General features: G+C 41.9%; 1 protein-coding gene and 1 long non-coding RNA gene across 4 annotated transcripts; one reads left to right on the top strand and one right to left on the bottom strand.

Annotated features, from left to right (window-relative positions):
• Positions 1 to 203: 203 nt before the first annotated feature.
• On the bottom strand, positions 204 to 7,271 carry LOC119900922. Of its 3 annotated transcripts, XR_005444124.1 has the most exons (5): positions 7,174 to 7,271; positions 5,725 to 5,867; positions 5,470 to 5,527; positions 852 to 997; positions 204 to 511 (listed from the first exon to the last, which is right to left on the bottom strand). It is a non-coding gene; the product is annotated as an uncharacterized LOC119900922 (long non-coding RNA). The 3 variants fall into 3 exon arrangements; XR_005444126.1 differs by lacking the exons at positions 204 to 511; positions 852 to 997 and adding an exon at positions 2,901 to 3,719 and having other exon boundaries at positions 7,174 to 7,270; XR_005444125.1 differs by lacking the exons at positions 204 to 511; positions 852 to 997 and adding an exon at positions 2,901 to 3,716 and having other exon boundaries at positions 7,174 to 7,270.
• On the top strand, positions 1,272 to 3,086 carry LOC119900921 (granzyme B(G,H)-like). Its single transcript, XM_038716246.1, has 5 exons — positions 1,272 to 1,390; positions 1,539 to 1,698; positions 1,844 to 1,976; positions 2,111 to 2,338; positions 2,455 to 3,086. Exons 1-5 carry the CDS (start codon positions 1,333 to 1,335, stop codon positions 2,617 to 2,619), a joined length of 744 nt encoding a protein of 247 aa, XP_038572174.1. The 5' UTR covers positions 1,272 to 1,332; the 3' UTR covers positions 2,620 to 3,086.
• Positions 7,272 to 10,769: the final 3,498 nt, after the last annotated feature.

Raw genomic sequence — 10,769 nt, 5'->3', positions numbered from 1 at the left:
TCCCCAATCTATCCTGAACATTTATAAATAAAAATGAGACTTCAAAGAATGAGAGGTTACGAAGGGGTGGATATACTGCTGTTTCACAACTCAGAGTAAATGGTTCAGAATATTAATCTATACATCCTGCTGATTTCAAACAAGATAAATGAGCATTTCAAACGGATGTGACCCAGATACACAAGACACAGAGTAAACTGAAATCAGACCAAAGATTGTATTGATTTTATTTACTATTACAATGCAAGAGACTTTGATTAATTAATACCACAAACACTATAGGGCTAGACTGGGCCCACAAGGTTAATGGAGTAGAGTTATGCCAGAAAGACATTAGTTAACACAAAATATGTAAGCAAATAAATTAACACTGTTTGAAGCCCTAATTTAAACCTGTCAGCCCTGTCAAACTTTGGATTTCTCTACACCGTGAAACAATGTAGCCTACACATGGCTCTTACGGCAATACTCAGCATATGATGAGTTTGGACAGTAGTGTCTTTTTTATCACCTTAACAAAACCAGAAACACAAGATCAAAAGTGTAAGCAATAGACAAAACTTTTAGTCTGCTCTAACTAAGTCTGCGTAAGCTACAAATGTTAGCATGCCTGGCTACTACCAAACTACCTACAGAAAATAATGTTTGGAAATTCAAACATTAACAAACAGCATAAATGTAGCCACTGTGTGACTATGTCTCTTTAGTAAATCCATCCAAGAAATGCTTTCAAAACCACAAACAATTCTTTCGTGCATGCATTAATCTGGAAATCTTGTGGGTTTGTGGTCAGCACTCTGACAAATGTTTGGCTTCTTTCAATTTGAATTTATTGATGGGAAATTACTTACATGGCTTGTGAACAAGACAGGACCAGGACCATGTCATTGGCAAAGCTCTCTCTTTGACACTGAACCACCTTTTGCAGTAACTTGAAAAGACTTTTCATTTCTCCCTTATGATGGCTTAGGTCAAGAGTCCTATCATCTGGAATCACCTGCAACAGTATTGGGTTTAGTAGATCTCAAGTGTCTGTACTACACTCAGTGACTCCAGGTTCCTGATGTGAATTTCAGATTCAGCAACCTTTCTGTTACCACAGCAGCATAACATAATGTAACACACATACACCATATCACTTAATTACACATTGTCTATGCTATGGAAATCTAACCTTCAGTCATGCTATAGAGGTGATTACCCTCATGAATATGCATATGCAAACTACACAAACACTTCCTTCTTTCTCTGATTCTAGGAAGCATTTAAAGACTGAATCTGTCAGTGATGTGTGCCACTGCTTTTCAGTAGCTCAGCTGAACTGATCTCACCATGTTTATCAACTGCAAACTGGTAATACTGATACTCATGCTGACCCTTGATGGCCAAGGTAAGTTTTGTTTTTGTGGCACTGTTTCACACATGCGTATTATAGCATGCGGTACATGATGAACTACATTCCACTCTCAGTACTGTGAGACATAAAGTGCAGGAGGATAGATCAACTGATTTAACCAGTTTCTCACATTTTTTCCCAGTTCTTACAGGGAATATCATTGGTGGTCACGAGGCTGTGCCACATAGCAGACCATACATGGTGCTTTTGGAGCGGCACATGATGAATAGTAAAATAAAACACTGTGGTGGCTTCCTTCTGAATGAGGATTTTGTGATGACTGCAGCCCACTGTGATGCTAGGTCAGTTTTCCTACTGGAAATCCTGGGGCCCCTAATATAATTTCTTATCCCAACAACAGCTTAGACTCATACATTAAGACTGGCAAATATGCTTCATGAATTGCGAAAAAATTCAAGTCTTAATATTTTAATCTTGTAATTTCAGTTCCTACAATGTCTTACTGGGAGTTCACAATGTCCGTAAAAGTAGTGAAACACAGAATATACCTGTGGTGCAGACATTTCCACGTAAAGACTACGATGCAACGGATTTCAAAAATGACATTATGCTCCTTAAGGTAACTTTTTTTTTCTAATTTGTCATTATGTTATTTGAGTTGTTGAATGCATTGATCAAGAGGAGTTCTGAACAACTGTACAGATTGATGTTTACATTTTATAACTATGTTTTTATCTCTTTCTGTTCCTCAAGTTGAGCTCCAAGGCAAATTTCAACAAAAATGTGAAACCCATTGCTCTCGCAGGCCAAGATGATGGCTCTCTCCCAAAATCATGTCTAATCTCAGGCTGGGGAAGATCTGACAGGAACAACAGACATATGTCCTTCTTACTTATGGAAGCCAATGTAACACTCATTGACAGAGAACAGTGTGCTAAGGAACACTCATACTGTACTGAAGGAGAGACCGGACCCGGAGATGTATGTACATTGTTATAAATTTGCATACATAACATTGACAAACATACATTGGTCAACTATAATAATTAATTCACTGTTGTTGAAGAAATCACTACACACTGTGTATGCACTTCCAGGGAGACTCTGGTGGGCCATTGGTCTGTGAAGATGGGAAGGCATACGGGGTGGTGTCCTCCTCCACACCAAACCAAAATGGCCTGCAAACCTATAGTTACAGTAAAATTCCTGACTACAGAAGCTGGATCGATTCGATTATGGAGCCTAACGGAAAGTTCTACTAGATCTATCACTTACTTGATCATATAGCAATATTTGTGTCTGTGTAACGTTGGAAAGCTAAGAGTTGATTATTATTCCACATCAATGAGACTGTCAGACCCAAGTCTGGCTTGCTTGCTTCAGACAGACTGAAAAATTAAAAGATTGAAAATATATGAATATTATTTAGTTAAATTGAAACCAAAGTGATATGTTTTGACTTTTTATGCTACAGCTGTTTCTTCTGCATCAGGGAGACTTGAACAAGCAAATCATGGCACACAAATTAATTATGAACTTAAAATCAGTTCTGTGGGGACTATTTAATAGATGTGATATCTATTGATGTTAAATACAGTATCTCATCCTGCTCTTAAATATATACATTATCGCTTTGTGCATCTTCTTTTTTGACTACATCAAATGAGCACAGAGGATTCTCTAAGTTTGTTTTGTATCATCTTTGAAAAAATAAACTGTTGCTCTCTCACCATGTTCTGAGTCCCTCTGTTCACTAATGTTTGAGAGTGAACAAAAAGACAACACTGCCTCCTTGTGAAAAAAGTGTAGTGATGCAGCTAGAACAGGGTTACTATACACTTTTTCAAGTGAGAGCTGAACCTTTCCTCTTATTTAGAAGTGCAAAACCATATAAAATCTCTGCCTGTTGTTTAACAGAGACTGTTACTACATTTTTAGCAATTTCTGACAGCATCTGTCATTACTTTGTAAGTAGACATAGCCTTTTATTTCCATTTTTGAGATTCCACCATTTTTATTTATTTATTTATTTTATGTAACCTGTCCTGCCCAGCAGCCTGTTATAGAGTATGAGGAACTGGATACCATGTTGTGCCAGACAGGTTTTACTTAGAGTATTAATATACTCCTTTGTCTGTTTTATTAATCATTTAAATATGTATTGATTTGTCACCAGGCCGGACAGGGGGGCAGAAATGGGGATGGGGGGCCTAGCCTGAGGCCACACCCCCCCAAGTGCAGGCAGAGCCGGCGAGCCCCTGAGCCCCGTGAACCCGAGGCCGGTCCTGAGGCCAGACCCACATTGTGAGAGAGCCGGCAGGGGGAAGCAGCAGGAGCCCCACTCCTGCCGAAGAGGGCCCTGCTGAGGAGAGCAGACAATGAACCCCCAGGCCCAGTGACACGCCACCCACCCCAGACATGAGCATGAACCCAAGGCCCGAGTACCCAGACCCCAGGGTCCACAGCAGGCCCCCACACCAAGGCAGCCCCGCCCTGACCGACACCAGGCCAGGTAAGGTGGACACCAACCCCATGGCTCCCCAGACACCCCGGGTCTCCAGGGGCAGGACACGAGGCCAATGAGACCCCCCCCATCTGCCTCTGTAAATGTATTTTATTGTGTTGGATGCATGTCATGGTTTGTGTATGGTGGAGTAAAGATAAGGACACCTTTTTTATTACCACTCAAGATTGAGCTGGAGCATGCTTACCATACACATTTAAAATGACACTATATAGACACAAATAACAAATCATGCTGTACTGTCACATTACTTGTGCTAGACAAATTTAAGGACAGAATAAGCCTGTTGTTGGTCATTATTCATATCAGTCATCTGTACCATTGTTGCATCAAAATAACGGAAATAAAGGAATTAATTCTCCATATTGCAGATCTGTTGCCAGAATAACAGAGGTTTACCACTCCATACTAATACTGTCTGATATTAACCATCTGTTTAGTCATTTGTTTATCTGTGATCAGCATTTCTCAAATAATGACGGTTTTAGTAGCATTTTGCCTTGGGAGTGAAAGAAACCTTTTGAATTGCTGCTTGCCTTTAGCATCACCATTACGCAGTTTCCATTATTTACATGAGCATATTGGTGACTGCATTATTAAACACACAGACAGGCAGTATGTACATGCATGCTGTATACTGTATGCTGAAAACCTATTTGGAAAACTTTTCCAATAAATGTCTACTTTACTTTCAGATGATAATGTTGAAGCCAATTTACAATCATCTTGTCATCTCTTCTAATGGCTACTATATGCTGGCTCCACTGTTTTCTACTCTGAATAATTCAAAGGTCCAGGGCTGGACAGGGGCCAGGAGACAGGGATGATATATATTTATTACCTCAGAGCTGTTGTTAAGCTGTTGTCAGGGCCCCTAAAATTTCTAGCAGTGCTGCATCCACATAGAATAGTTGTTGTTATCAATTACCAAGTGTTCTGTCTCATGTATTTTAATCAAGAGTGTATTCTGTGTAGCTAGCTGTAGCTAGTATAATGACCTGATTCACATAGTGCAGATTGTCCTAACCTGGTGCTGGATGTAAATCTAAAGCTTGGTTTTGACACAAGAACACAAAAATTGTATCGAAATGTTTGATACGCCTTATTGATTTATCAGAAATAATAATAAAAAGGTATTGGTTGCAACAAAGAGGATATAGCTTCAAGCTGCAATGCAAGGTAGTCCATGGTAACAATATACTTAGATATCGGTATAGATACTGAAAGAAACATAAGCTTATAGCAAAATTTTTCACTGTATTAAATCTTTCTCTTTTGTAGGTAAGAGAGAACTATGTTGAAGGACGATTAAAGCATGCTTCTGACTCTGTTGGTATGGTAATGGTAATTTTAGATCTTGTATCACTAAATTAAAATGAACACTGCAAAGTCCTGTCCTGCTTTATTTTGTAATGGGTAGATGGATGTATTTAAGGGAATGTTGAGAATTTATCATACTAATAAATTAGGGTAAGTGCTTTCAGAGTTTTCAGATACAGTTGTAACACGGTATGATGGGGAATTTTCACATTTCAGCAAAGCTGCATACAATCAGAGGAAACACTACTCTAGTAAATCACATACTCACCATAGCTGTTATACAGTAGCTCGCTGACTCTACAGTGGATCTCCATATCATCTGACTCCTGAAATGCAGGAGAAACAAGAAACAATAGCCAGTGAAAACAGACAGTTTTGTTGAAAAAAATTAATTTAATTGAAAATTGAAAAACTTAATTGAAAACATTTAAAATAGGAATGCCTCCTTCTCTTCCACAAAACATTATGTTGTCATCATCAGCACCAAGCATAATCAGATGTCATTCGCTCATATTGTTCTCACCTGCTATCCCTGTATCGACCTCCTTGAGAGCATACACCAGCACTCCTGTATCCTCTCTTGAAGCTGCTTTATTCCATGGCTACATATACCTCTTTCATTGTTTCTATCCCCACTGAAGTCTTATTTCACCATGCCTTCTGCACCTATGAAAGAAGGGAGGAGAAATAAGTAATATTAGAGAAATACACGCATCTTAAGCTGCTGCACATGCACTTACAAACATGGGAAATTATCTGCCTTGCAAGACCAGCATCTACATAATTAACCTCCAGAGTTGTTGGGTCCAACATCATCATCAAGTGGTGATTACTTGGATGGATAAATGTAGTTGTTTTATTGTTTTGCATTGTTTTTAACTATGTACTTTTATTTACTTTGCTTTTTAGTTTGTCTAACCACTGCCTTTCCAAATAAATACTGCTGTTGATTCCTAGGGTAATGACACTAATTGCTGCTGGCTGTTGCAAACCCGTTTGCTAAATTTAGTAGGAGCCTATATGGCAAACATTCTTCAATCTCACATAATTGTCATATTCTTTTTTATTTATTTCACTAAAATGGTTTCTAAAGATAATTTATAGGTTTGGTTGGCTGAAACCCTCATTTCTCTTTTTCACAGATTCACATCATTTTTTTTTTGTCTTTGTGCTGGCTATAAAATAAATTAACTCTACAATGTAATGCAATTTAATACCTGCGTTAAATCTAACTGACCTTATGAAGCTTTAAATGTTCCTTTTTGATGACACTGTCAGTAAGAATAAGTTATTCCACAATATGGTCATTTTGGAGACTGTATTTTGTAGTGCTGCTATTTCTAATATTTTACTGCTCCATTTACATGTTGTAAGTTTTGCCAAATTAGTATTAATCACAAGGCTGTAACCAGACAGCATTCATTTCAAACCTATGTTTCAAACACAGACTAAGTTACAAACAAGCAACTGTACTTATAAACCTACCTACCAGATTAGCCCCCACAATACTCCTGCAACATATATATATATATATATATATATATATATATATATATATATATATATATATAGCCCTACACTGTTTGTCTAACATATGTGCTGTTTATAATATCCCACACTATGACTATAACGATGTTGTCAGTCAAGGATAAATGCGGCTAATGTTAAGCTAACTTCGTAGCTCTACAAATGCTACTCATGATACAAGTGCTCTTTGCAGCTAAATGGATTGCTCATTTTCCAACTAACATTAACACAAGTCTAGATTTAAATGTCCTGATGTTAGTCGTGACCATCGTGACACAGGAACGTTACAGCCTTTTGACTATTTTAGCTAATAAAGAAATCTTAGCTAGCCAAACAGAGTTCAGAAAATGTAGGCTATAGTTGGTAATAACTTGAACAGTATTTATCTGGCAAGTTAAGAATGTATCAGGAGAGATAATTAGCGAGAGTAACATTGCACCAATACCTTAAACAAGCTAATGCTGCATCACGGAGGATGACTTCCGGGAGCCAGGCCGACGTCATCAGTCCGCACCCAGCTATGAGAGGCGGGGCAGGAGCTGCGGTTCGGCAGTAACCTCAATGAGCTTTCTGCAGCCCGAGCGCCACCCCGCGTCGATCCTCGCCATTCTTCGCCATGATTTACACAACTCATTGTGTAAATGCTACATGATTTACACAACTCATTGTGTAAATCATGGAAAAGACCGAGAAAAAAAAAAAAGTCCGCATCAAGTCTCAAGTCTTAGCACTCAAGTCCCAAGTTGAGTCCCAAGTCCAGAACAATCATGACTGGCAAGTCCAAGTCAAGTCTGAAGTGAAGGACCAACAAGTTCAAGTCAAGTCCAAGTCTTAAACTTTGAGTTTCGAGTCCTAAATAAGTCATAATGTGCTCTTCACCAAATGTAAAACCATTTCAAAAGTTTTTCTAAGTTAAAAATAAAAAATATTTATTGAATGAAGCATTAGCCTGTACACAAAGAAGGCACAGGTGCAGTTTCACACAGCAAATTTTCTATAATTTCATGGATTAAATTAAATGTTAATGTAGGGCTGCTAATTATTTTGGTCAATATTAAGATCACAATTATTTAACAGGCTTACTCATTGCCTTAGGAAACATTAAACTATTGAACTTCTAAAATGTAATACTTTCTTTTTAAAAACTATTATATATGCATTATTCCAAAATCTCATATAGCCCATGAAATAAGAAACAATAATCCAACATTATAAACTTTAAGCAGCATCTACAGTACAAGAGGATGACAGCAGCACAGTTTCCCCCATGGTGACAGCTTTGGGTGACGGATGGGTCACTGAAGGAGCTCTGTGTGTGTGTGTGTGTGTGTGTGTGTGTGTGTGTGTGTGTGTCGGAGGGGAGCAGAACAGGTGGCAGGTGAACTACTCGAGTTGACAAAGTTACCTTACAGAATGCTGAAAAAATGGTGTTTTGTCGGGAGATGCAGTGACAGAAACCAGCAGTGAGAAAACTATAAATCGCTATGACATTCCCCTTCGAGGGAACTCGAACTGCGTTGGTGACGACACTATGGGAACGCCTCTGGGCGTGGCAGGGCTGAACTATGAATGAAACTACTCCAATCCTATTGGTGTTGCTCAACACAGTCTCACTCCCTACTCGTCAAATGTCTGATGCATGGTCAAGGCCCTTTGTCGTCGCTTTTTAAAGACTTGGGTAGCCCTTTTGCCACAATTATTGACGTTTAGGGATCCACAGTCAAGTTAGCAACGCTTAGCAACAATAAATATGCAATATCCGGTTACACTTTCAAGATAAAACGTAACATTTCGTTACATTGCCATGTTGAAACGCGCATAATTAAAGTCGTGAAACGTTGCAGTTTCGTTAGGTTTAGGCACAGAAAGTACTTGGTTGGGTTTAGGCAACAAAACTACTTGGTTAAGGTTAGGAAAAGATCATGGTTTGGGTTAAAATAGCTATGTACGTCAATTAAGACTTAAGTTAACTAACGTTAATGTCAATTTACCTCACTCGCCTAAATAAAAACATTTAATGTTTTGTTTCGCACGGGACACAAACCCTGTTCTCCTGCTTCAAGGTCCGGCTTCTGGCCCTCTATCCACCCCAATCACCTCCTTACTTCGTCTTTTCTCTTAAATATCATACTTGCCTTTACCATCAAAAACTGACACAACAGGGCTTCCCTCAATACGTCGAACTATGACGTCAAAGGGATCCCTACTGCGTCACAAACTGACGATTATGGCTCTTGACCAAGCATCCATATGTGACGACTTGGGAGTGAGACCGGGTTGTGTTGCTAGAACGGTAGCGTGTGACGGTGTAACCGGAGGGGTATATAAGCACGCTGGCACACAGGACACATTAGCCTTTTTTTATTCAGCAGGCACTCTGAGTATGTTTGGAAGCTCCACTATCGAGAAAGTTGTTGTCTTACCTGGAAATCCTGACGAAGCAGTAGAGACCATGTTTGGTAATCAGTTCCGACAATGTGTTTTTCCATGCCATGGGGAGACTCATGAGATGTGTGTTTCCTGTCTGGGGATGTCGCACGCCCAGGCAGCTCTCGAGGGGGCTGCCTGCGGCCATGGCGAGGCCCGGTCCCTGAAGGTGCTGAGGTCTCGTGCGGCTCTCTTTCGGAAGACGGTCGGATGCGCTCTCCCCGTGGCTCAGGGCCCGCGGTTGCTGAAGCGTTGCGGCGGCTACGGTCATGGGGATCGCAGCATGATATCTCCGAGGGCGTCGGGACATCTGAGGCCTTTTTCCGGTCCTCGTCTACTGACTCCGCCTCCTCTCTTCCCCGTTCGGAGCCCGTTTCTTGGCTTCTCCCGTCCGAGGTATGAGTTTAGAGAGACTTGCACAGTCTGATTCTGAGGAGCTAGACGTACTTAGCATCATGGAGGATGACTTCCGGGAGCCACACAATGAGTTGTGTAAATCATGGAAAAGACCAAAAAAAAAAAAAAAAAGAGAGCTGCTCTGCACGGCTGACTGCGTCCCCTCTGCTGGACTACAGCAGCGTGACAGAAACTAAGCAGCACGGCTTTGGAATGATGCCTCTGGTGGAGAAAGCACTCGCGAGCTATCTTTCTCCCACCCTCGCTTCATTCCTTCAGACGCCGGCGCTCCCCACCAAGCCATGTTGGACGTCATCCGCTTTGGTGGGCAAGACCTACATGGCAGCGGGTCGAGCTGGTGCAAGCCTGCACACCATGGTCACCTTGCAGGCGTACCAGGCCGATCTTCTCAAAGACTGTGACCTAGGGGGAGGTCCCTCTGAGCAGTACCTGACTGAGCTCCGTAGAGCTACGGACTTAACACTCCGTGTTACCAAGGAGACGGCCCGTTCCAGTGGCTACGGAACGCCATCTGTGGCTCAACCTCTCGGGCATCCAGGGGAAGGAGAAGGCTTTTCTCCTGGATGTGCCCCTCTCTCCTACTGGCCTGTTTGGTGAGGCAGTGGATGCTGTCGTCAGCAGGTTTCAGCACGCCAAAGGCAGGGAGAGGCGTTTGAGCAATATCTCCCCCGCCGGTCTGAAGAGAGACGAGCTCAGCCCTTGGCTAGCTCCTACCGCCGGAGCCAGAAGCAGAGGAGGTCCTGAGGTTTCGAGTAGGGGGGGCCCACCATCACCATCCCCCCGAGAAAGACTGACCGAGGTCCCCATCCCTCATGGCGGCTCAGGCAACAGGCTTCCCACCGTCTTAGCGCTCGGGACACGCTAGCCGCCAGCGAGCTCTCACCAGTCTGCCCGCCTTGAGGGGTTGCAGCTGGAAAACGATCGGGCTCACACACCGTGGGTCGCCGGTAAGTTTCCCTGGCGGTTCTTTGCTTCAGGGTGCCCCCCCCCCCCCCCCGAAGAAGTTCAACGGGGTGGTATGGACTGTGGTGCACGTGGGGCAGAGCCAGGTGTTGGGACAAGAAGTCCGCTCTCTGCTGGAAAACGGGGCCAGAGTCAGAACCGACAATACAGCAGTGGTGGCCTATTTGAATCACCAGGGGGGTCTGCACTCGCGCCCGTTATGCAAACTGGCACATCAGATCCTCCTGTGGTCCC

Source organism: Micropterus salmoides, unplaced genomic scaffold (assembly GCF_014851395.1).
Source record: "Micropterus salmoides isolate LMB-PRFRI ecotype aquatic unplaced genomic scaffold, ASM1485139v1 Ms_hic_scaffold_13, whole genome shotgun sequence".
NCBI lineage: Eukaryota > Metazoa > Chordata > Actinopteri > Centrarchiformes > Centrarchidae > Micropterus > Micropterus salmoides.
This window is presented reverse-complemented; position numbering and strand designations above follow the sequence as displayed.